Source organism: Ranitomeya imitator, chromosome 2 (assembly GCF_032444005.1).
Source record: "Ranitomeya imitator isolate aRanImi1 chromosome 2, aRanImi1.pri, whole genome shotgun sequence".
NCBI classification, from domain to species: Eukaryota; Metazoa; Chordata; class Amphibia; order Anura; family Dendrobatidae; genus Ranitomeya; species Ranitomeya imitator.
The window spans coordinates 128,188,294-128,210,715 of record NC_091283.1 but is presented as its reverse complement, the minus strand read 5'-3'; the positions used below and the strand labels follow the sequence as shown (position 1 = coordinate 128,210,715).

General features: G+C 42.6%; 1 protein-coding gene across 2 annotated transcripts in view; it reads left to right on the top strand.

The window, feature by feature from the left end:
- Positions 1 to 19,697, top strand: part of LOC138662087 (actin-binding protein WASF3-like) — a 116,311-nt gene extending 96,614 nt beyond the window's left edge. The window contains exons 6-9 of one of the 2 annotated variants that reach the window (XM_069747227.1): positions 11,774 to 11,889; positions 12,299 to 12,559; positions 15,513 to 15,898; positions 19,262 to 19,697. In XM_069747227.1, coding sequence (XP_069603328.1) covers positions 11,774 to 11,889; positions 12,299 to 12,559; positions 15,513 to 15,898; positions 19,262 to 19,419 — 921 coding nt within the window. In that variant the 3' untranslated portion in view covers positions 19,420 to 19,697. Of the gene's footprint in view, positions 1 to 11,773; positions 11,950 to 12,298; positions 12,560 to 15,512; positions 15,899 to 19,261 lie in introns of both variants that reach the window. The other variant, XM_069747226.1, reaches the window with a different exon arrangement.
- Positions 19,698 to 22,422: the final 2,725 nt, after the last annotated feature.

Below are 22,422 nucleotides of genomic sequence, written 5' to 3'. Positions count from 1 at the left end.
CACACATTGCATAGACCACACATGCTCACCCTGTAACCTGGTGTGAGGGGACAACGGGCATGTTCTCCTGCAAGTGGGCCGGAAGACCGGATGATGTTGCAATGAAGTCATTTGATAGATGCCATCAGCACACCTTAGCAGGCCAGCTTTGCTTTTAGTAAACTTATAATGGCCAATTGGTCGGGCTGCCCATGTTTTATATTTATACTAATAACAGCATACCTTGAAGCTCATATCTTTGTTATCAGTCCGGTACTTTTATTACTATACTGATGATAGCAGTCGGGGTAGAAACACTAAATTGCTGTTCATACGAGCTTAAAATTTGTATTGTAAAAGAATATATGTAAGTACGGTACAGTGTTTTAGATTGACAGTCCTATTCTACATCTTCTTCTAATACTACAGTAGCAATGACTCTTTGGGGTGGGATAATAAGCAACCATGGAAGAAACAGTACAGATTTGTGTGGCAGAAAGTGTAATGCGCTTCTCACTGATGATTATATGTTGTGACGTGTTAATGTCTTGTCTCCCAGACATGTCACGCGATGCCATAGTAATTTTAATTTAGTCCCAGCAGGATCATTGTCTGCAGGATATCTGTGCGCTCTAAATAAGTATTGTGTCTTTCTGCTTGGGGCACCTGTCTATGTTGTGTTCTTACATCAGGCTGCATATTAATGGAAATGTAGAAATAGATATTATAAAGTTTGATGTGTATTCTCATTTCCCATCTTAAGCGTTGCTCTATTCGCTCTATATGTGTGCCAAACTTTCCATCACCCCTGCGTAGAGTGCGACTAAAATTGGTTCTACTTTTAATAGCATTTGGTACCTGGTAACATTAGGCTGATTTTTTCACTTAACTAACCTACCGTTTGTAAAGCAGGACGGTAAATTTTAGAAGAAATCATTTAAAATTGCACAATGTTTTTTCATTACACATACAGTATATGATCATTGTGATAAGAATTATAGGTATTGTAGGTATATAGGTATACTAGCTGAAGAGCCCGGCGTTGCCTGGGCATAGTAAATATCTGTGGTTAGTTATAGCACCTCACTTCTCTTATTTTCCCATCACGCCTCTCATTTTCCCCCTCACATCTTTCATTTTTCCCCTCACGCCTCTCATTTTCCCCCTCACTCCTCTTATTTCCCCCCTCACTCGTCTCATTCCCCCTCACTCCTCTCATTCCCCCCTAACACTTGTCATTTCGACCTCACATCTGTCATTTTCCGATCACTCCACTATTTTCCCTCACTCCTCTTATTTTGCACTCACACCTTTTCATTTTCACCTCACACCTCTCATTTTCACCTCACACCTCTCATTTTCCCCTCAGTATACACCTGTATGTCATCTCCTGTATATAGTATATACCTGTATGTCATCTACCCTGTATATAGTATATATCTGTATGTCATCTCCCCTGTAAATAGTATATACCTGCTTTATGTCATCTCCTCCTGTATATTGTATATACCTATGTGTCATCTCCTCCTGTATATAGTATATACCTGTATGTCATCTCTTCTCTATATAGTATATACCTGTATGTCATCTCCTCCTATATATAGTATATACCTGTATGTCATCTCCTGTATATAGTATATACCTGTATGTCATCTCCCCTTTATATAATATATACCTGCTGTATGTCATCTCTTCCTCTATATACCTATGTGTCATCTCCTCTTTTATATAGTATATACAGTACAGACCAAAAGTTTGGACACACCTTCTCATTTAAAGATTTTTCTGTATTTTCATGACTATTAAAAATATACATTCACACTGAAGGCATCAAAACTATGAATTAACACATGTTGAATTATATACTTAACAAAAAAGTGTGAAACAACTGAAATTATGTCTTATATTCTAGGTTCTTCAAAGTAGCCACCTTTTGCTTAGATGATTGCTTTGAACACTCTTGGCATTCTCTTGATGAGCTTCAAGAGGTAGTCACCGGGAATGGTCTTCCAACAATCTTGAAGGTGTTCCCAGAGATACTTAGCACTTGTTGGCCCTTTTGCCTTCACTCTGCGGTCCAGCTCACCCCAAACCATCTCGATTGGGTTCAGGTCTGGTGACTGTGGAGGCCAGGTCATCTGGCGTAGCACCCCATAACTCTCCTTCTTGATCATATAGCCCTTACACAGCCTGGAGGTGTGTTTTGGGTCATTGTCCAGTTGAAAAATAAATGATGGTCCAACTAAACGCAAACCGGATGGAATAGCATGCCGCTGCAAGATGCTGTGGTAGTCATGCTGGTTCAGTATGCCTTCAATTTTGAATAAATCCCCAACAGTGTCACCAGTAAAGCACTCCCACACCATCACACCTCCTCCTCCATGCTTCACGGTGGGAACCAGGCATGTAGAGTCCATCCGTTCACCTTTTCTACGTTGCACACACGGTGGTTGGAACCAAAGATCTCAAATTTGGACTCATCAGACCAAAGCACAGATTTCCACTGGTCTAATGTCCATTCCTTGTGTTCTTTAGCCCAAACAAGTCTCTCCTGCTTGTTGCCTGTCCTTATAGTATAGAAAGGTAGGAGACAAAAAAAGCGCAAATAAGGTCTTATCCCCAAGATTGTTTCTAATCAATTATGAGAGAACTGCTCACCTGGTGGTACACAGTAAAAGCGTGTAGTTGTCAGCTGCTGCAGATCCACAGGTCGGCGCTGCGACCTCTCAGAACCATTATAATAGATGAATGTGGATAAAATCCGCGCTGCTGTAACAATTGATGGATCCAGATATAGTTATAAGATGTTCGGGTGGTTTATTCAACGCGTTTCGAAGCTCATGGCTTTCTGTGGAAAGCCATGACCTTTCCGTGAAAACTTCCTGAAGAAGAAGCCATGAGCTTCGAAAAGCGTTGAATAAACCACCCGAATATCTTATAACTATATCTGGTGTTGTGAATTCTGTGATCAAGCTCCCTCCTGTGGTCACGAGTGGTACTGCGGCTTCTGAGTTTCCTTCCTCAGGTGATGAGGTTAAGTCGTTAGGTGCTGCTCTATTTAACTCCACCTAGTGCTTTGATCCTGGCCTCCAGTCAATGTTCTAGTATTGGTCTTGCTTCCTCCTGGATCGTTCCTGTGGCCTGTCTGCTCAGCATAAGCTAAGTTCTGCTTGTGTCCTTTTGTTGCTATATTTTCTGTCCAGCTTGCTTTTTTGGTTCTGCTTGCTTGCTGGAAGCTCTGAGACGCAGAGGGAGCACCTCCGTACCGTTAGTCGGTGCGGAGGGTCTTTTTGCGCCCTCTGCGTGGTTGTTTGTAGGTTTTTGTGTTGACCGCAAAGCTATCTTTCCTATCCTCGGTCTATTCAGTAAGTCGGGCCTCACTTTGCTAAATCTATTTCATCTCTGTGTTTGTATTTTTCATCTTATCTCACAGTCATTATATGTGGGGGGCTGCCTTTTCCTTTGGGGAATTTCTCTGAGGCAAGGTAGGCTTATTTTTCTATCTTCAGGACTAGCTAGTTTCTCAGGCTGTGCCGAGTTGCATAGGGAGCGTTAGGCGCAATCCACGGCTACCTCTAGTGTGGTTTGATAGGTTTAGGGATTGCGGTCAGCAGAGTTTCCACGTCTCAGAGCTCGTCCTATGTTTTGTGGTTTTTGTCAGGTCACTTGTGTGCTCTGAACTTCAAGGTCCATTGTGGTTCTGAATTACCTATTCATAACAATCTGGATCCATCATTTGTTGCAGCAGCGTGGATTTTATCCACATTCATCTATTATAAATGTTGCCTGTCCTTAGCAGTGGTTTCCTAGCAGCTATTTTACCATGAAGGCCTGCTGCACAAAGTCTCCAACAGTTGTTGTAGAGATGTGTGTTGTGAATTCTGTTGTCGGGCTCCCTCCTGTGGTCATGAATGGTACTTCGGCTGGTTCTGTCCATGGACTTCCTCTGGTCGGTGTTTCTGAGTTTCCTTCCACAGGTGACGAGGTTAATTCGTTAGCTGGCTGCTCTATTTAACTCCACTTAGATCTTTGCTGCATGCCACCTGTCAATGTTCCAGTATTGGTCTAGTTCTCTCCTGGATCGTTTTTGTGACCTGTCTTCCCAGCAGAAGCTAAGTTCCAGCTTGTATTTCTTTGGTTTGCTATTTTTCTGTCCAGCTTGCTGTTTTTATTGTTGTCTTGCTTGCTGGAAGCTCTGGGACGCAGAGGGAGCGCCTCCGCACCGTGAGTCGGTGCGGAGGGTCTTTTTTTGCGCCCTCTGCGTGGTCTTTTTATAGGTTTTTGTGCTGACCGAAAAGTAACCTTTCCTATCCTCGGTCTGTTCAGTAAGTCGGGCCTCACTTTGCTAAATCTATTTCATCTCTGTGTTTGTATTTTCATCTTTACTCACAGTCATTATATGTGGGGGGCTGCCTTTTCCTTTGGGGAATTTCTCTGAGGCAAGGTAGGCTTTATTTTTCTATCTTCAGGGCTAGCTAGTTCCTTAGGCTGTGCCGAGTTGCATAGGGAGCGTTAGGCGCAATTCACGGCTATTTCTAGTGTGTTTGATAGGATTAGGGATTGCGGTCAGCAGAGTTCCCACGTCCCAGAGCTCGTCCTTTATTATCAGTAACTATCAGGTCATTCCGTGTGCTCTTAACCACCAGGTCCATTATTGTCCTGACCACCAGGTCATAACAGTACAGGTGGCCCAAAGTACTAATGCATCTCAATAGAGGGATAAGAGAAGTTCTGAGACCATTTTTTTTTCTTTGCAGTGTGTTTTGTCTCTCTTTTCCCCTTTACCTCTGGGTGGTTCAGGACACTGGTGTAAACATGGACATTCAAGGTCTGTCCTCTTGGATGGATAATCTCACTACAAGGGTACAAAACATTCAAGATTTTGTGGTTCAGAATCCGATGTCAGAGCCTAGGATTCCAATTCCTGATTTGTTTTTTGGTGATAGATCTAAGTTCTTGAATTTCAAAAATAATTGTAAATTGTTTCTTGCCTTGAAACCTCGCTCCTCAGGTGACCCTGTTCAACAAGTAAAGATCATTATTTCCTTGTTACGTGGTGACCCTCAAGACTGGGCATTTTCCCTTGCGCCAGGAGATCCGGCATTGCGTGATGTTGATGCGTTTTTCCTGGCGCTTGGATTGCTTTATGACGAACCTAATTCAGTGGATCAGGCAGAGAAAATCTTGCTGGCTCTGTGTCAGGGTCAGGATGAAGCGGAGATATATTGTCAGAAGTTTAGAAAGTGGTCTGTGCTCACTCAGTGGAATGAATGTGCCCTGGCAGCAATCTTCAGAAAGGGTCTCTCTGAAGCCCTTAAGGATGTCATGGTGGGGTTTCCCATGCCTGCTGGTCTGAATGAGTCTATGTCCTTGGCCATTCAGATCGATCGACGCTTGCATGAGCGTAAAGCTGTGCACCATTTGGCGGTACTATCTGAGCATGGGCCTGAGCCTATGCAATGTGATAGGACTTTGACCAGAGCTGAACGGCAAGAACACAGACGTCGGAATGGGCTATGTTTTTACTGTGGTGATTCCACTCATGCTATCTCCGATTGTCCTAAGCGCACTAAGCGGTTCGCTAGGTCTGCCACCATTGGTAGGGTACAGTCTAAATTTCTATTGTCTGTTACTCTGATTTGCTCTTTGTCATCCTATTCTGTTATGGCATTTGTGGATTCAGGCGCTGCCCTGAATTTGATGGACTTGGAGTATGCTAGGCGCTGTGGTTTTTTCTTGGAGCCCTTGCAGTATCCTATTCCATTGAGAGGAATTGATGCTACGCCTTTGGCCAAGAATAAGCCTCAGTATTGGACCCAATTGACCATGTGCATGGCTCCTGCACATCAGGAGGATATCCGCTTTCTGGTGTTGCATAATCTGCATGATGTGGTCGTTTTGGGGTTGCCATGGCTACAGGTTCATAATCCAGTATTGGACTGGAAATCTATGTCTGTGTCCAGCTGGGGTTGCCAGGGGGTACATGGTGATGTTCCATTTTTGTCTATTTCGTCTTCCACTCCTTCTGAAGTTCCAGAGTTTTTGTCGGATTATCGGGATGTATTTGATGAGCCCAAAGCCAGTGCCCTACCTCCTCATAGGGATTGCGATTGTGCAATTAATTTGATTCCTGGTAGTAAATTTCCTAAGGGCCGATTGTTCAATTTATCTGTGCCAGAACACGCCGCTATGCGGAGTTATATAAAGGAATCCTTGGAGAAAGGCCATATTCGCCCGTCGTCCTCACCGTTAGGAGCAGGGTTCTTTTTTGTGGCCAAGAAGGATGGTTCTTTGAGACCTTGTATTGATTACCGCCTTCTTAATAAAATTACAGTCAAATTTCAGTATCCTTTGCTGTTGCTGTCTGATTTGTTTGCTCGTATTAAAGGGGCTAGTTGGTTCACCAAGATAGATCTTCGAGGGGCGTATAATCTTGTGCGTATTAAACAAGGCGATGAATGGAAAACAGCATTTAATACGCCCGAGGGCCATTTTGAGTACCTGGTTATGCCATTCGGGCTTTCCAATGCTCCATCAGTATTTCAGTCCTTTATGCATGACATCTTCCGAGAGTACCTGGATAAATTCCTGATTGTGTATTTGGATGATATTTTGGTCTTTTCGGATGATTGGGAGTCTCATGTGAAGCAGGTCAGAATGGTGTTCCAGGTCCTTCGTGCGAGTTCCTTGTTTGTGAAGGGGTCAAAGTGTCTCTTTGGAGTTCAGAAGGTTTCATTTTTGGGGTTCATTTTTTCCCCTTCTACTGTCGAGATGGACCCTGTTAAAGTCCAGGCCATTTACGATTGGACTCAGCCGACATCTGTGAAGAGCCTGCAAAAGTTCCTGGGCTTTGTTAATTTTTATCGGCGCTTCATCGCTAATTTTTCTACTGTTACTAAACCGTTGACTGATTTGACCAAGAAGGGTGCTGATGTGGTCAATTGGTCTTCTGCAGCTGTAGAGGCTTTTCAGGAGTTGAAGCGTCGTTTTTCTTCTGCCCCTGTGTTGTGCCAGCCAGATGTTTCGCTCCCGTTTCAGGTTGAGGTTGATGCTTCTGAGATTGGAGCAGGGGCTGTTTTGTCGCAAAGAAGTTCTGATGGCTCGGTGATGAAGCCATGTGCTTTCTTTTCTAGAAAGTTTTCGCCTGCTGAGCGTAACTATGATGTTGGTAATCGTGAGTTGTTGGCCATGAAGTGGGCATTCGAGGAGTGGCGTCATTGGCTGGAAGGAGCCAAGCATCGCGTGGTGGTCTTGACAGATCACAAGAATTTGACTTATCTTGAGTCTGCCAAACGGTTGAATCCGAGACAGGCTCGATGGTCGTTATTTTTCTCCCGTTTTGATTTTGTGGTTTCGTACCTTCCGGGCTCTAAGAATGTGAAGGCTGATGCCCTGTCAAGGAGTTTTGTGCCTGACTCTCCGGGTGTTCCTGAGCCAGCGGGTATTCTCAAAGAGGGGGTAATTTTGTCTGCCATCTCCCCTGATTTGCGGCGGGTGCTGCAAAAATTTCAGGCTGATAGACCTGACCGTTGCCCAGCGGAGAAACTGTTTGTCCCTGATAGATGGACTAGTAGAGTTATCTCTGAGTTTCATTGTTCAGTGTTGGCTGGGCATCCTGGAATCTTTGGTACCAGAGATTTGGTGGCTAGATCCTTCTGGTGGCCATCTTTGTCACGGGATGTGGGACTTGTGCTCGGGCTAAGCCCTGCTGTTCTCGTGCCAGTGGGTTGCTTTTGCCCTTGCCGGTCCTGAAGAGGCCCTGGACGCATATTTCTATGGATTTTATTTCGGATCTCCCCGTCTCTCAAAAGATGTCGGTCATTTGGGTGGTTTGTGATCGCTTTTCTAAGATCGTCCATTTGGTACCTTTGTCTAAATTGCCTTCCTCCTCTGATTTGGTGCCATTATTTTTCCAGCATGTGGTTCGTTTACATGGTATCCCGGAGAACATCGTTTCTGACAGAGGTTCCCAGTTTGTTTCGAGGTTTTGGCGATCCTTTTGTGCTAGGATGGGCATTGATTTGTCTTTTTCCTCGGCTTTCGATCCTCAGACAAATGGCCAGACCGAACGAACTAATCAAACCTTGGAAACATATCTGAGATGCTTTGTTTCTGCTGATCAGGATGATTGGGTGTCCTTTTTGCCGTTGGCTGAGTTCGCCCTTAATAATCGGGCCAGCTCGGCTACTTTGGTTTCGCCGTTTTTCTGCAATTCTGGTTTCCATCCTCGTTTCTCTTCAGGGCAGGTTGAGTCTTCGGACTGTCCTGGTGTAGATACTGTGGTGGATAGGTTGCAGCAGATTTGGACTCATGTGGTGGACAATTTGACATTGTCCCAGGAGAAGGCTCAACGTTTCGCTAACCGCCGGCGCTGTGTGGGTCCCCGACTTCGTGTTGGGGATTTGGTTTGGTTGTCGTCTCGTTATGTTCCTATGAAGGTTTCCTCTCCTAAGTTTAAGCCTCGTTTCATTGGTCCGTATAAGATTTCTGAGGTTATCAATCCTGTGTCATTTTGTTTGGCCCTTCCTGCTTCTTTTGCCATCCATAATGTGTTCCATAGGTCGTTATTGCGGAGATACGTGGCGCCTGTGGTTCCATCCGTTGATCCTCCTGCCCCGGTGTTGGTTGAGGGGGAGTTGGAGTATGTGGTGGAGAAGATTTTGGATTCTCGTGTTTCGAGACGGAAACTCCAGTACCTGGTCAAGTGGAACGGTTATGGTCAGGAAGATAATTCCTGGGTTTTTGCCTCTGATGTTCATGCTGCCGATCTGGTTTGTGCCTTTCATTTGGCTCATCCTGGTCGGCCTGGGGGCTCTGGTGAGGGTTCGGTGACCCCTCCTCAAGGGGGGGGTACTGTTGTGAATTCTGTTGTCGGGCTCCCTCCTGTGGTCATGAATGGTACTTTGGCTGGTTCTGTCCATGGACTTCCTCTGGTGGGTGTTTCTGAGTTTCCTTCCACAGGTGACGAGGTTAATTCGTTAGCTGGCTGCTGTATTTAACTCCACTTAGATCTTTGCTCCATGCCACCTGTCAATGTTCCAGTATTGGTCTAGTTCTCTCCTGGATCGTTTTTGTGACCTGTCTTCCCAGCAGAAGCTAAGTTCCAGCTTGTATTTCTTTGGTTTGCTATTTTTCTGTCCAGCTTGCTATTTTTATTGTTGTCTTGCTTGCTGGAAGCTCTGGGACGCAGAGGGAGCGCCTCCGCACCGTGAGTCGGTGCGGTGGGTCTTTTTTGCGCCCTCTGCGTGGTCTTTTTGTAGGTTTTTGTGCTAACCGCAAAGTAACCTTTCCTATCCTCGGTCTGTTCAGTAAGTCGGGCCTCACTTTGCTAAATCTATTTCATCTCTGTGTTTGTATTTTCATCTTTACTCACAGTCATTATATGTGGGGGGCTGCCTTTTCCTTTGGGGAATTTCTCTGAGGCAAGGTAGGCTTTATTTTTCTATCTTCAGGGCTAGCTAGTTCCTTAGGCTGTGCCGAGTTGCATAGGGAGCGTTAGGCGCAATCCACGGCTATTTCTAGTGTGTTTGATAGGATTAGGGATTGCGGTCAGCAGAGTTCCCACATCCCAGAGCTCGTCCTTTATTATCAGTAACTATCAGGTCATTCCGTGTGCTCTTAACCACCAGGTCCATTATTGTCCTGACCACCAGGTCATAACAGTTGTGTCTGCTGCTAGAACTCTGTGTGGCATTGACCTGGTCTCTAATCTGAGCTGCTGTTAACCTGTGATTTCTGAGGCTGGTGACTCGGATAAACTTATCCTCAGAAGCAGAGGTGACTCTTGGTCTTCCTTTCCTTGGGCGGTCCTCATGTGAGCCAGTTACTTTGTAGCGCTTGATGGTTTTTGCCACTGCACTTGGGGACACTTTCAAAGTTTTCCCAATTTTTCGGACTGACAGACCTTCATTTCTTAAAGTAATGATGGCCACTCATTTTTCTTTACTTAGCTGCTTTTTTCTTGCCATAATACAAATTCTAACAGTCTATTCAGTAGGACTATCAGCTGTGTATCTTCTGCACAACACAACTGATGGTCCCAACCCCATTTATAAGGCAAGAAATCCCACTTATTAAACCTGACAGGGCACACCTGTGAAGTGAAAACCATTCCCGGTGACTACCTCTTGAAGCTCGTCAAGAGAATGCCAAGAGTGTGCAAAGCAGTCATCAAAGCAAAAGGTGGCCACTTTGAAGAACCTAGAATATAAGACATATTTTCAGTTGTTTCACACTTTTTTGTTAAGCATATGATTCCACATGTGTTAATTCATAATTTTGATGCCTTCAGTGTGAATGTACAATTTTCATAGTCCTGAAAATACAGAAAAATCTTTAAATAAGAAGGTGTGTCCAAACTTTTGGTCTGTTCTGTACCTGTATGTCATCTCCTCCTGTATATAGTATATACGTGTGTCATCTCCTCCTGTATATAGTATATACCTGTATGTCATCTCCTCCTATATATAGTATATACCTGTAAGTCATCTCCTCCTGTATATAGTATATACCTGTAAGTCATCGCCTCCTGTATATAGTATATACCTGTATGTCATCTCCTCCTGTATATAGTATATACCTGTGTGTCATCTGCTCCTATATATAGTATATACCTGTAAGTCATCTCCTCCTGTATATAGTATATACCTGTAAGTCATCGCCTCCTGTATATAGTATATACCTGTATGTCATCTCCTCCTGTATATAGTATATACCTGTGTGTCATCTGCTCCTGTATATAGTATATGTGTGAGGCAACTTTTGCATGTGTTGCAACTTTTGTGCATGTGGCAATTTTTCCGCGTGTGCTAGTTTTGCGTGTGGCGAGTTTTCCAGGAGGTGAGTTTTGCACGTGTGGCTAGTTTTGTGCGAGCCTAGTTTTGCATGCGGCGAGTTTTGCATGTGGCGAATTCTGCGCGTGGCGAGTTTTGAGCGGTGATTTTTGTGTTTCGACTTTTATGTGGCGAGGTTGGTGTATGTGTGGTAAAATGTGTGCTGAGGGTGGTATGTATTCAAGCACGTGGTAGTGTGTAGCGTATTTTGTGTGTGTTCATATCCCTGTGTGTGGTGAGTATCCGATGTCGGGGCCCCACCTTAGCAATTGTATGGTATATACTCTTTGGCGCCATTGCTCTCATTCTTTAAGTCCCCCTTGTTCACATCTGGCAGCTGTCAATTTGCCTCCAACACTTTTCCTTTCACTTTTTCCTCATTATGTAGATAGGGGCAAAATTGTTTGGTGAATTGGAAAGCGTAGGGTTAAAATTTCACCTCACAACATAGCCTATGACGCTCTCAGGGTCCAGACGCGTGACTGTGCAAAATTTTGTGGCTGTAGCTGCGACGGTGCAGATGCCAATCCCGAACATACACACACACATACACACATACATTCACACACACATTCAGCTTTATATAGTAGATGTGTGGTCAGTACAACGGACTGGCACATGACTTATTCCTTCCAAAGACCATACTAAGGACCGGGGCGCATTCATTATGGGTGGAAGAAAGGCGAATCTGACGGCTAATTAGGAAAGGCTTCTTTACAGTTAGATCAGTCAGAATGTGAAATGCCGACCACAAGAGGTAGTAATGGCAGACACTATAAGAGGTTGAACTTGATGGACCTAGGTCATTTTTCAACCTATGTAACTGCATGGGCTGTGCAAGTTCTGTAGAAATCTCCTTTAGGACACGTGAAAGCTGTGTGTGAGCAACTCTATTGGAAAATGAAGGCTCTGAATAGATCAGTATAAGAGCTCTAATACATAACTGCCTTGTATATTTTCAGGAGCAGAGGCAGGTGGAAGACCCCACCCGGGAAGTCAAGAAGGTTCGGAAAGCACGGAACCGGAGGCTGGAATGGAACATGATGGCATATGATAAGGAGTTCAGGCCAGATAACAGGTTCTCACCATCTCCATATCATGTGACTTCATCCGAGGGATCACTGTCCCCTGATAATAGGCAGGTTCCACGCACAATATGTCCACATTGAAATATCTTTAGGCTGGGGAACAGATGAAAGTTTTATACGTGTGGGTTGGTTGGAGGGAAATATACTGTCAGCATCATTTTCTAAAATGTGTCAGCGATTGTGCACCAAATACTGTACATGCGTATGTTACTGTACATGCATATGTTCTAGTCCTTCTTATGTACAAAATAGAAATGTCGCTGTTGTACTTGCTAATATTCCAGGCAGCAAGCTGCACGATGACTGCACCCCTCATCCTGGGTGGGATTTCCACGCCATTAGCTGTAGTAGACTATATGGACTTCCACTTCTCACAGTCGTTTTTTGTTCCATTTGCAGGTCGTATGCTTCAGATCTCGATCACTCGTACCCTGCCAGCCCCAATCACCCCACTCAGCAGATCCTAGCTACCGTCCCTCACTTGACCCCGGAGAACAAAGAGATCATCCTAATGGCCAGTCAAGCGCAAGAACATGGCTACCGTTCGTCTGCTCCGGGTAGCCGACAGAACAGTCTGAACAGAGCCCAGCAGGCTCATGCACCACAGCCACCAGAGGCTATTCTCAATGGCCCACGACCTCAGGTCCTAAAGGATTATGGGTAAGTGACGGCATTCAGACTTCTCTGTTAGAAATCTCAGCCAATGTTTCCAAAGAGCTCTGTGCATAGTTCAAGAAGCAGTGGTGCTGCCTCCATCCATGTCTTAAATCTGTGAATAGACTTAAAGAGAATCTGTCAGCAGGTTTTTATTATGTAATTTGAGGGCAGCGTGATGTAGCAGCTGAGACACAGATTTCAGTGATGTATCACTTATTAGGCTGTGTGCTGTTCTTTCAATACAATAAGTGTTTTATCAGGAAGAGTTAAAGTGTTTTTATCATTGCCGGACTAGCTCCCTCGTACCTGCTGGTCCAACCACGCCCCCAGCTTTGATTAGCAGCTTACTGTCAGTATGTAATGTACATAGTGAGCTGTGGTGTGGGTGGTTAGCTTTCTGAGCTCTGCTACATCTACAGCAGAGAAAACTCTGATTTTATCACAACTGCTGCAGTCAGTAAACTAAGAGGCACATCACTGGAATCAGGGTCCCTTTTCCTATATGCTGCTCCCAAATGAGGAGCAAAAACCTGGTGACAGACTCCCTTTAAAGGGTAACCATGATTTAAATTTTTAATTCATAAATGTATAATATGCATAAAAATAAGAAACTGTGTAATATATCTCGTCAGGGTGATCTGCTTCTTTCTCCTCCTGGACTGATCATTTTCAAAATGTTCAATTCAAGGATTAATATCCCGGTCCGGCGGATACAGACTTTCCCATTACTGGGATAAGAGATGGCAGTTGGCGATTTTAAAATTCTATGGACGGAGGAGAAGCTGGAGGAAGACATACATTCTGCTGCAAGTTCTCCTGCAATGATAGCTCCAATTCTCCATAGAACCTTATGAGCACCAACTGCCATCTCCTAGCCAGGAAATGGGAAAGTCTGTATTCACTGGAGTCAGGTTTTAACCCCGGAACTGAGAATTGTGAGAATGAAGGATCAGCCCAGGAGGAGAAAGAAGTGGAATTTTCTTATAAGATATGTTACAAAAATTTCTTATTTTCATGTGCACTATTGATTTTAGAAAAAAATAAAATTCTGGGTACCCTTTAAATGTACAGGATGCAACTTCCTAAATATATGGTGCGCATTACAGATTCTAGTTATTTTGGTTTATATGTGTGTATGTTTTATATCTGTAAATGCACACTGATTAATGTAGAAAGGCGTCAGCACCTTGGAGAGCTCACTACTTGTTTCTAGGCGAACCAGCGATGGCGGTAAGTGTTAAATCCCAGACTTGGCACCAGATGCCATTCACACCGATTGCCAAGAAGCATTTAGCTACCTTCTGTGACAGATGTAGAAATATCAGTGTGATTACGCTGTGGCCTGTGGGAGAGGATGGCGCACAACTCTTGGACGGCATCCATCTCATTCTGTGTAATATTTCAGACTGTCAGATGTTGTCAGTGTGCAGCTCTCTAAATAAATCGCCTTTATTCCAAAAGCAGGAATCGCTGCCATAGGGCATGTATCTAAATTATTAGGCCGTCATTTGTCTTATGGTTTTCTTCCACTTCCATAATCTTTCAGGAAGACCTTTAATGTCCGGGATTACTATTGGGAATGCTAACGAAAGCAACGCTACACTTACAGGAAGAATCTGGACTAAAGGGATATATTGTTTTATGCCTAGTAATTTTATTTTGGGTGTAATAATAATGCAGAATGATTGTTTTCTCTATTGAGCACTTGCAGCTCTTGGCTCAGGATCTGCAGAGTTTTTCCTGGGGATTTGCAATCTATGAAACGTTTGCAGAAAACCATACAATACAACATCATATAAGTGAGCGATCCGGACAAAATAAGTGGCATGAAATATGTAAATGCTCTTTGAAAGAATTTCTATTCTGTTTTGGGAATATTCCTAGTTGAAGTGGGTGCAGGGTATAAAATTGGATTTTTTGGCAGGCAGGCAATATTCCGATGCCTGCGAGTACTGTATGTCAATTGATCCAATTAATTCAGTTATTTTATTCCGGATAAATACTTTTAAAATGTTATGTTATCATTATCATTAGCGTTAATTATATTGGCTTTATTTATTTATATATAGCACCATTAATTCCACAGCACTTTACAGACATCATCACTGCCCCCATTGGGGCTCCCAATCTAAATTCCCTATCAGTACGTCATGGATGGATGCAAGTAGAAACCAGAGGAACATACAAACTCTTTACAGATGTTGTTCGTGGTGGGATTTGAACCCAGGACCCCGGGGCTGTAGAGGAACAGTGTTTACCACTGAGCCACCGTGCTGCCCAAAATCATCATATTCATATTGTACTGCTTAAAATCATGTCCTATTATCCACAACTTACCGTACACAGAAAGAAGAAAGCCACACTGACTTTACACTGACATATATACTTACATATAAAAATTACTTCAAATTCCAAATGTTATGGTTTATTTATTAGATGCTTTTCTGTCTCTCATCAATAATTTGTGACATCCCAGGCAGATATTTTCATCAACACTAAAAGCATTCACTAAATCTAAGCTTGATACATACATAATTATGAAGTTGGTAAAATTGAAAGGGAACATGTACGCATGTTGAATACAGCCAGGGAAGTGGCTTTCCTAGATCAGCGATAAATATAATAAGTGCTTCACTTCTTCCCAGGACAGAACTTTAGGCTACCTGTATATTAATACATTTAGGTGGTGTAATTAGCTTGCTTATATTTTTCCTTTACGTACGGGTCCAATTAACAGATAACATAAATGGGTATAGTATCTTATTTTGTATGACCTAAAATCATTTGTAGAACACAGACCTGTTTGTCAATCCTTTTTATCCCCTTAAATAGTGATTTAGGTAAACTGAAGTGTATATTATTGCAAAACCAAACCCAATGCATGTCCACCTCCATGGACCTACTACCGATATTCACTCAAATTAAAATTAATGTGTGTTGTTTTTTTTTATTTCAGTGGTCAACAAGGTCCTATGACTGAATATTTTGTGCCGCCTGCACCTCCACCACCTCCTCCAGTAATTCCTTCTGCACAAACAGCTTTTGACAGCCCAATTTCAGCACCTACTCCTGTAGCTCCCAATATTGCTGCCTCCATGACGTCGTACGTCCCTGCCCCACCTCCTGCTCCTCCCTGTCCATACCCTGGCTCTCCTCCCCAAATTGGTTCTTTGGGACCACCTGTAGCACCTCCGCCACCCCCACCAGGCGCTCTTACTCTTACAGCCTCACCTGTTCATTCAGCGTCCCCTCCCACTGTCACTGTGGAACCAAGGAAACCTCAGATTCCACTCATTCCCATGAGTGACGCTAGGAGTGACCTTCTAGCTGCAATCCGCAGAGGTAAGTGTTTTTCTCTTGTTGTATCCTCGCCTCCGCCTAAAATGGTAAATGTGTTAAATTGTGGTTTCCAAAAGTTACTAATCGTATATTACTTATGGAAATACTTGAACGTCATTGCTGCTTGAAATCAAAATGTTTTGTTTGGAGACATTTGAGGATGAATTCCATTTTACAATATTCTGAGGTCAAAAGTTGCCTAGTAGTCCTAAAATAATATACTGTCATGAGTATTAAATCTACGTAAAAAAAAAAAAGTAGATTCTCCAGCGACACGTCATCAGGTAAGTAAAAATGTAAAGTTTATTTCACAAATACATTAAAATCAGGAATGGTAGCACATTAGCAGACCAGACTAGAGAAGGAGAAAGCTACGACCTTCTAGTTTCAACATTTAGCCTTAATCATTGTCGTGACCATGTTAAACCATTCCTGTTTTTTTTTTTTTTAAACGCTTTTTATTGAAGGATTCCACAAGATAACAAACATATAATATCACAGCATAATGTCAAAATAATCCATATATCAACATTCACATTGACATAGATATGACAAAATACCTTCAATAATAAAGTCTACACTCCCTGACAGAAGTTATGCCGCTTATCCATGTTAAGTAAATAAAAGCTTATAACCTGACGTTAAATTCATCCATTGGTTGTATAAATTATTCTTTTGAAAGCTGAAACCCTCCAAAATGTGGTTTAGGTTTAGAAAATAAATTGGCATCAATGCAGGAATATTGACCATATATTGTAATGTATTTGTGGAATACACTTTCAATTTTTACTTACCTGAGAATGTTTCGCTGGAGAATCCACTTTTTTTCTAAGTATTAAATCGGTATTCTCAAAGTTGAAAGTGATCCCCTGTCCATGGAATAGGTCTGAGTGCTGGAAAGCCCTGTATGAATTGTGCGGTGGTCGATCAAGCGCACTGCCGATCATTCATTCTCAATGTCATTGCCTGAGATAGCCCACTGCCGGTCCTCTGTGTCTCCATAAGAATGAATGGCGCTGTAGTGCACCTGATCAACCTCTGCTCCAATTACAGCCCCAGTCCTTTGGATTGGTGTGAGCCCTAGCGTCGGATTTTCAGCAATCAGGAAGTTATGGATCGGGAATAACACATCCAATTTTCCAAACAAACTTGGCGTTTTCTATAAAGCTATAAATAAATAAAATTAAATCTCAGGTTGACTGGTGGTTATTGATATGTGTACTTACACTTCATGTGTTAAACATGTTGCTGGTCGGCGGCCATTTTTAGTGGGTTTATACTGATCGACTTGTCTTTAGATGTACACTGAACAATCTGTAATAGATCTGTAGTAGGGTGCCTGTTATTTTTGTCTATTTTTGAATGCTTTGCGCCTTGATTTGTTTACATCCAATTCATTATTCGATTTGTACCTTTTTTGAAGCCTTTTTCAAATTTGCTTGCCTGTTTGTGTTTTCCGCTTTGTGAGCAGAGCTTACCGATTCCAAATGGTTTCACCTGATTCATCAATTGCGACTTTTTAAAAAGTTGCAAAATTTGGCGCAACTTTGTAAATGTGCCCGGGGTGGTAGCCGTAGGCGAGCGTCATGTGTCTGACAGATACCCCGGCACATTACAGAGAAATGAGTGTTGTGGGTGTGCATGTGTGACATTATTTCTGTGTCTGTTGCCACCGCCATCCCTTCTGTTACACTGTGTGCAGAACCACTGACCTGACACTTTCAATTATGAAGCCAGACCAGTTCTTACAAACAATGTCCATTTTATGCACGGTCAAACTGGTGAACAGGGGGATAACAGGTTATGCGTTCTGCTTGGTCTTCTTCCATTCCTGCTCCTTTCCTAGAGTTAGTTTGTAATTTGTTCCTGGCAACAGGTGCCACAGGGTCATGGAGAGAAGTTGGAGTTGCCTGGATTTTCCTAGGGGTAGGGTCATACGGGTCCTGATGTGTTGCTATGAATCTGATACTCCAAGTCTTTGCCTATATCAGTCCCAGGGAGCGCTCGTAGAGACGATGCTCGCTGTTTCAGAACCCACAGCAAGGCGATATCTTTTCTCAAGGTCCCCTTCTCGCTGAACAGTATATTTCCCGGACTTATAAGCTTTCCTATTGCATAGGTCCCTACTTGCCTGTGATGTCCTACCACATTCGTAACTATTTGTTTTCCATGCTGAGCCCTGTAGTTCCACCACCGGTAAATCTGTCTTCTTCTTTTCACCTCTTCTCCAACACTGACTACTTACTTCCTATATCCCTAAAATGTTCCCACTGGTTCCCTTATTGGGACGCCCTTTCCCCCTCCCCTCCAGGGGCCAGCCTTACAGTTAACACTGCAGGAACCTGACACAAACAATGGCCATACTGATAAATACAGTTGTATATGATGTACAAGTATAACAACACACAAAATAACTCTTAGTACATGCTTGGCACAATGTCTTCATGAGGGGGGACAGGACTCCTTATTCACCCTCTACAACTTCACTCTAACCTCACTCCCCCTGTGTGTTTTTTAGTATGGCAGTATTTCTAACATAATATTTGCAACATTTTGCAAAACGTGTGACTTTTGATATAAAAAAGTTGCGAAAACAGTTTAAAACTGATAAAAAAAAATTTTTTAATTTGCGGCAAAATCAGGAATTGTGTGCGCCATTTTGAAGAATTTGAACAGAGTAACTGGAGAGACAAAAAGTGCAAAATAGGGTCTTATCCGGTAAATAAATGGTATAGAAAATTATAGGTGTGCTCACCTGGTAGGGTTGTGACAATGACTTCTATAGGAGCATGTAAAGGCTACTGCAGGACCACCAATTAGATGAAATGCAAAAGATGAGGAATAAGGTGGTTCAGAATCCGCGCTGCCAAAGGTCCAGTAGTTTGATTACACACAAAAGTGAAGCACGGATGCGGTTTATTTCGTCAACATATTTCAAGGTTTACACACCTCTTCGTCAGGACAAGACCATAATAATATAAGAACACTATCATTGTGGTTTTGTCCTGATGAAGAGGTTTGTAAACCTTGAAATGCATTGATGAAATAAACCACATTCATGCTTCAACTTTGTGTGTGGTCATACTTCTGGACCTTCAGCAGCGCGGATTCTGAACCACTATATTCCTCATCTATTGCATTTTGAATAATTCGGTACCAAAAAAAGACAACTGATACCACAAAAAAAAATAGGAAAGTGACTTAAAACAAAAAACGCAAATGATGTATCATCTGGGCCTACGTCTTCCACGTTGTACCAACTTTGATAAATTTTGTTAACTGTTCAGGAGTGTTGGTTTAATAATTCTGTGTTATCTGTTACCACGTATCTTATTGATAAAGGCTATATGTTTGATTGTTGTTTAGGTATCCAACTTCGGAAAGTTCAAGAACAGAGAGAACAGGAGGCAAAGAAGGAGCCAGTTGGCAATGACGTGGCCACAATCTTGTCCCGCAGGATTGCTGTGGAATACAGTGAGTCTGATGATGACTCAGAATTGGAAGAGAATGAATGGTCTGATTAAAGAATTGGAGTGTTTCTTATATTATCCATCACAACTCTCACATAACTTCTGCAATGGCTGCGAAATGGACACAAAACGTATTATACAGTAGTGCAGCCACCAATATCACTGAGATCTGTTCATGTTTGTGTAAATTTACATGGTTGAGAATCTCCACTTGTGCAGCGGAGTCAAATTTATGATTTTATGTAAGAAGGTAGCCAACTTCTGTATCCTGTTTTTGCTATAGGCCGTAGTAAACTACACAGAAATATATGGCACTCAGTCGTGGGACACTTGTGCTGCACAGTTTTGTCTTTTCTGTGTATTTTGCTGTATGTGACGACAAAAGAGACAAGCAACAGCGTCATCTTATATTAAAGCACAAGACTGCGTGCCACAGTATAGTATCTGACAGCACTAATCTCGCTAAAAGGGTTTATGGCTTAAGAGAACGGTGCCACTAATATTCGAATGACTCTGATGAGCTACCATACCCGTACAGCTCAGAAAAGTAGTGTATTTCATGTGTCCTCAGCTGCTCCGTTCTGGGGGATCGAATTGGCAGTTTCATTTTAAAAATTTTTAAAAATAGTTAAAACTAGTCATAGATTTTTAACACGCTGCTCTTAACTGCCTTACTAAATTGCCTCTTAGCATTTATTGTAAGACGTCTGTCTTACGCATTCAGGTTTTCCCATTTCTTTTACTTAAATGAAGTCTATCGCTAGTTCTTTAGATTAAAGTTTCTTTTAAATCATGTTATCAAAGCTTAAGTAGACATAGTTGTTCTCATTAAAATGAACTGAAAGGAAGATCAGCTCCGAAATCTTAAGGCCTCATGGACATGTTCGCATTATGGCGCTGGTTTGCATGGATCTGCAATAGGGAGCATATATAGGTCCATTGATGCGGCACAAACCTCCACACAAAGAAACAATTGTCATATTAAAAACAATCCTCTCCTAGAACCATTGCTTCCAGGGAAGAAAATAGAAGAAGCACTCCCATTACATTTTTATGCCGCAAACCTGTGGAGCCTGTGTAAATGTGTGTGTAGTACAGTGTAAGTGTGTAATGTGTGTAGTACAGTGTAAGTGTGTAATGTGTGTAGTACAGTGTAAGTGTGTAATGTGTTTAGTACAGTGTGTGTTAATATACTTACCGATTGCCACCTTCTGTTGTTTTCAGCGCTGCTCTGGTCCTCTTCTCACTGTCGTGACTGATAATCCAACTCTATATATCACACTAGGGTTTATGTGTGAGCCGGAAGTCGCTTTTACAATGTAAGTCTATGGAGCATCAGACGGAAGACATTGTTAAAGCGATTTTCGGTTCACACATAAACCCCAGTGTGATCCACAGAGATGGAATTTCAGTCACATGCGTAAGAAGAGGACCAGAGCGGCGTTGAAAACCGGGTAAGACAGTGATCAGTAAGTATATTAATGCACTTACACTACATTAAATATATTAATTCACTTATACTGCATTACATGCTGTATATTAATACACTTACGTTACATTACACCCACATTTACACGTGTTTAGGACATAAAACACTTTTAGCATCCCACACAGTCCCTGTGATTTCATTGTATAGAGCTCCATGTGTGACCACAGTCTCCTGCTCTGCACTGTCAACTATTAATGTGTAACAGTCTAATGTGTATTGGGACCCCTGGCTGTCTCCTGAAAGATGATGTCTGATTTTGGATTACCGATCCTTTTTCATTTTTTAATAGATAAGCCACTGCCAAAGATTTCTGGCAGCAGGTTTCTTATAGACAACACAGGAGAGCTTGGTCATCTGAGTGCTCCTGTGTATGGGAGAGTCGGGCAAGATAGTTGCTGGCTAAACCATCATTCAGCTGACAGCTATCTAAAGTGTATGGGGGCTAATGTAATGTAAAGCTATGGAGCTTTGGTAGGATATATTACAGACTCCGTAATATAAATGCAACTTGTCCTATGGCATAAACTTCCCATAACTTTATTTAGACACATACCGTCTACTTTATGGATCTTTATATCTTAGTTTTAGCCCTCATGCACATACTGTAAGGTACTGTGCGTAGTCCATTCATTTTGAGCTAAGGATGGAATGGCTATTCCTGAAAACCTTCACCATTGGGAATATATACACCGCTCATCCATAGGGCTGTAATACACTTGTAAACAAGAGTACAAGCATTGCCCTGCTTTACACATCGTGCTTGAATGTAGCAGCTATGAACAATGTACTTGGATTACACATATTATATGATTTATATAATATTATATAAGTACAAAAGCACAATTTACAAGTTATACCCTAATAAATGTTCCAGCTCATTTTACTTTTATTGCATTTTTGCTTTTACAAATTCAATCTTTTTTGTTATTGCCTGCTTACCTATTGGTCTTTGGCAATGGAACGGTTAAGTCTATTTTACCTATGGATCTATGTGTCTAGGTAATTCTAGCCTATATATAAGTCTAGGCTGGTGGAGAGCTTAATGTTTGCTTCCCTGGTGGTTTGGGTGCAGAGGAAGATTTAATGTCTGCTTCCCGGGTGGTTTTGGTGCAGAGGTAGGTTTAATGTCTACTTTGGTAGTTTGGGTGCTGAGGAAGGTTTCACGTCTACTTCTTTGGTAGTTTGGGTGGAGAGGAAGATTTAATGTCTGCTTCCCTGGTGGTTTGGATGGAGAGGAAGATGTAATGTCTACTTTGGTAGTTTGGGTGCTGAGGAAGGTTTCACGTCTACTTCTTTGGTAGTTTGGGTGGAGAGGAAGATGTAATGTCTGCTTCCCTGGTGGTTTGGGCGCAGAGGAAGATTTAATGTCTGCTTCCCTGGTGGTTTCGGCGGAGAGGAAGATGTAATGTCTGCTTCCCTGGTGGTTTGGGCGCAGAGGAAGATTTAATGTCTGCTTCCCTGGTGGTTTGGGCGCAGAGGAAGATTTAATGTCTGCTTCCCTTGTGGTTTGGGTGGAGAGGAAGATTTAATGTCTGCTTCCCTGGTGGTTTGGGCGCAGAGGAAGATTT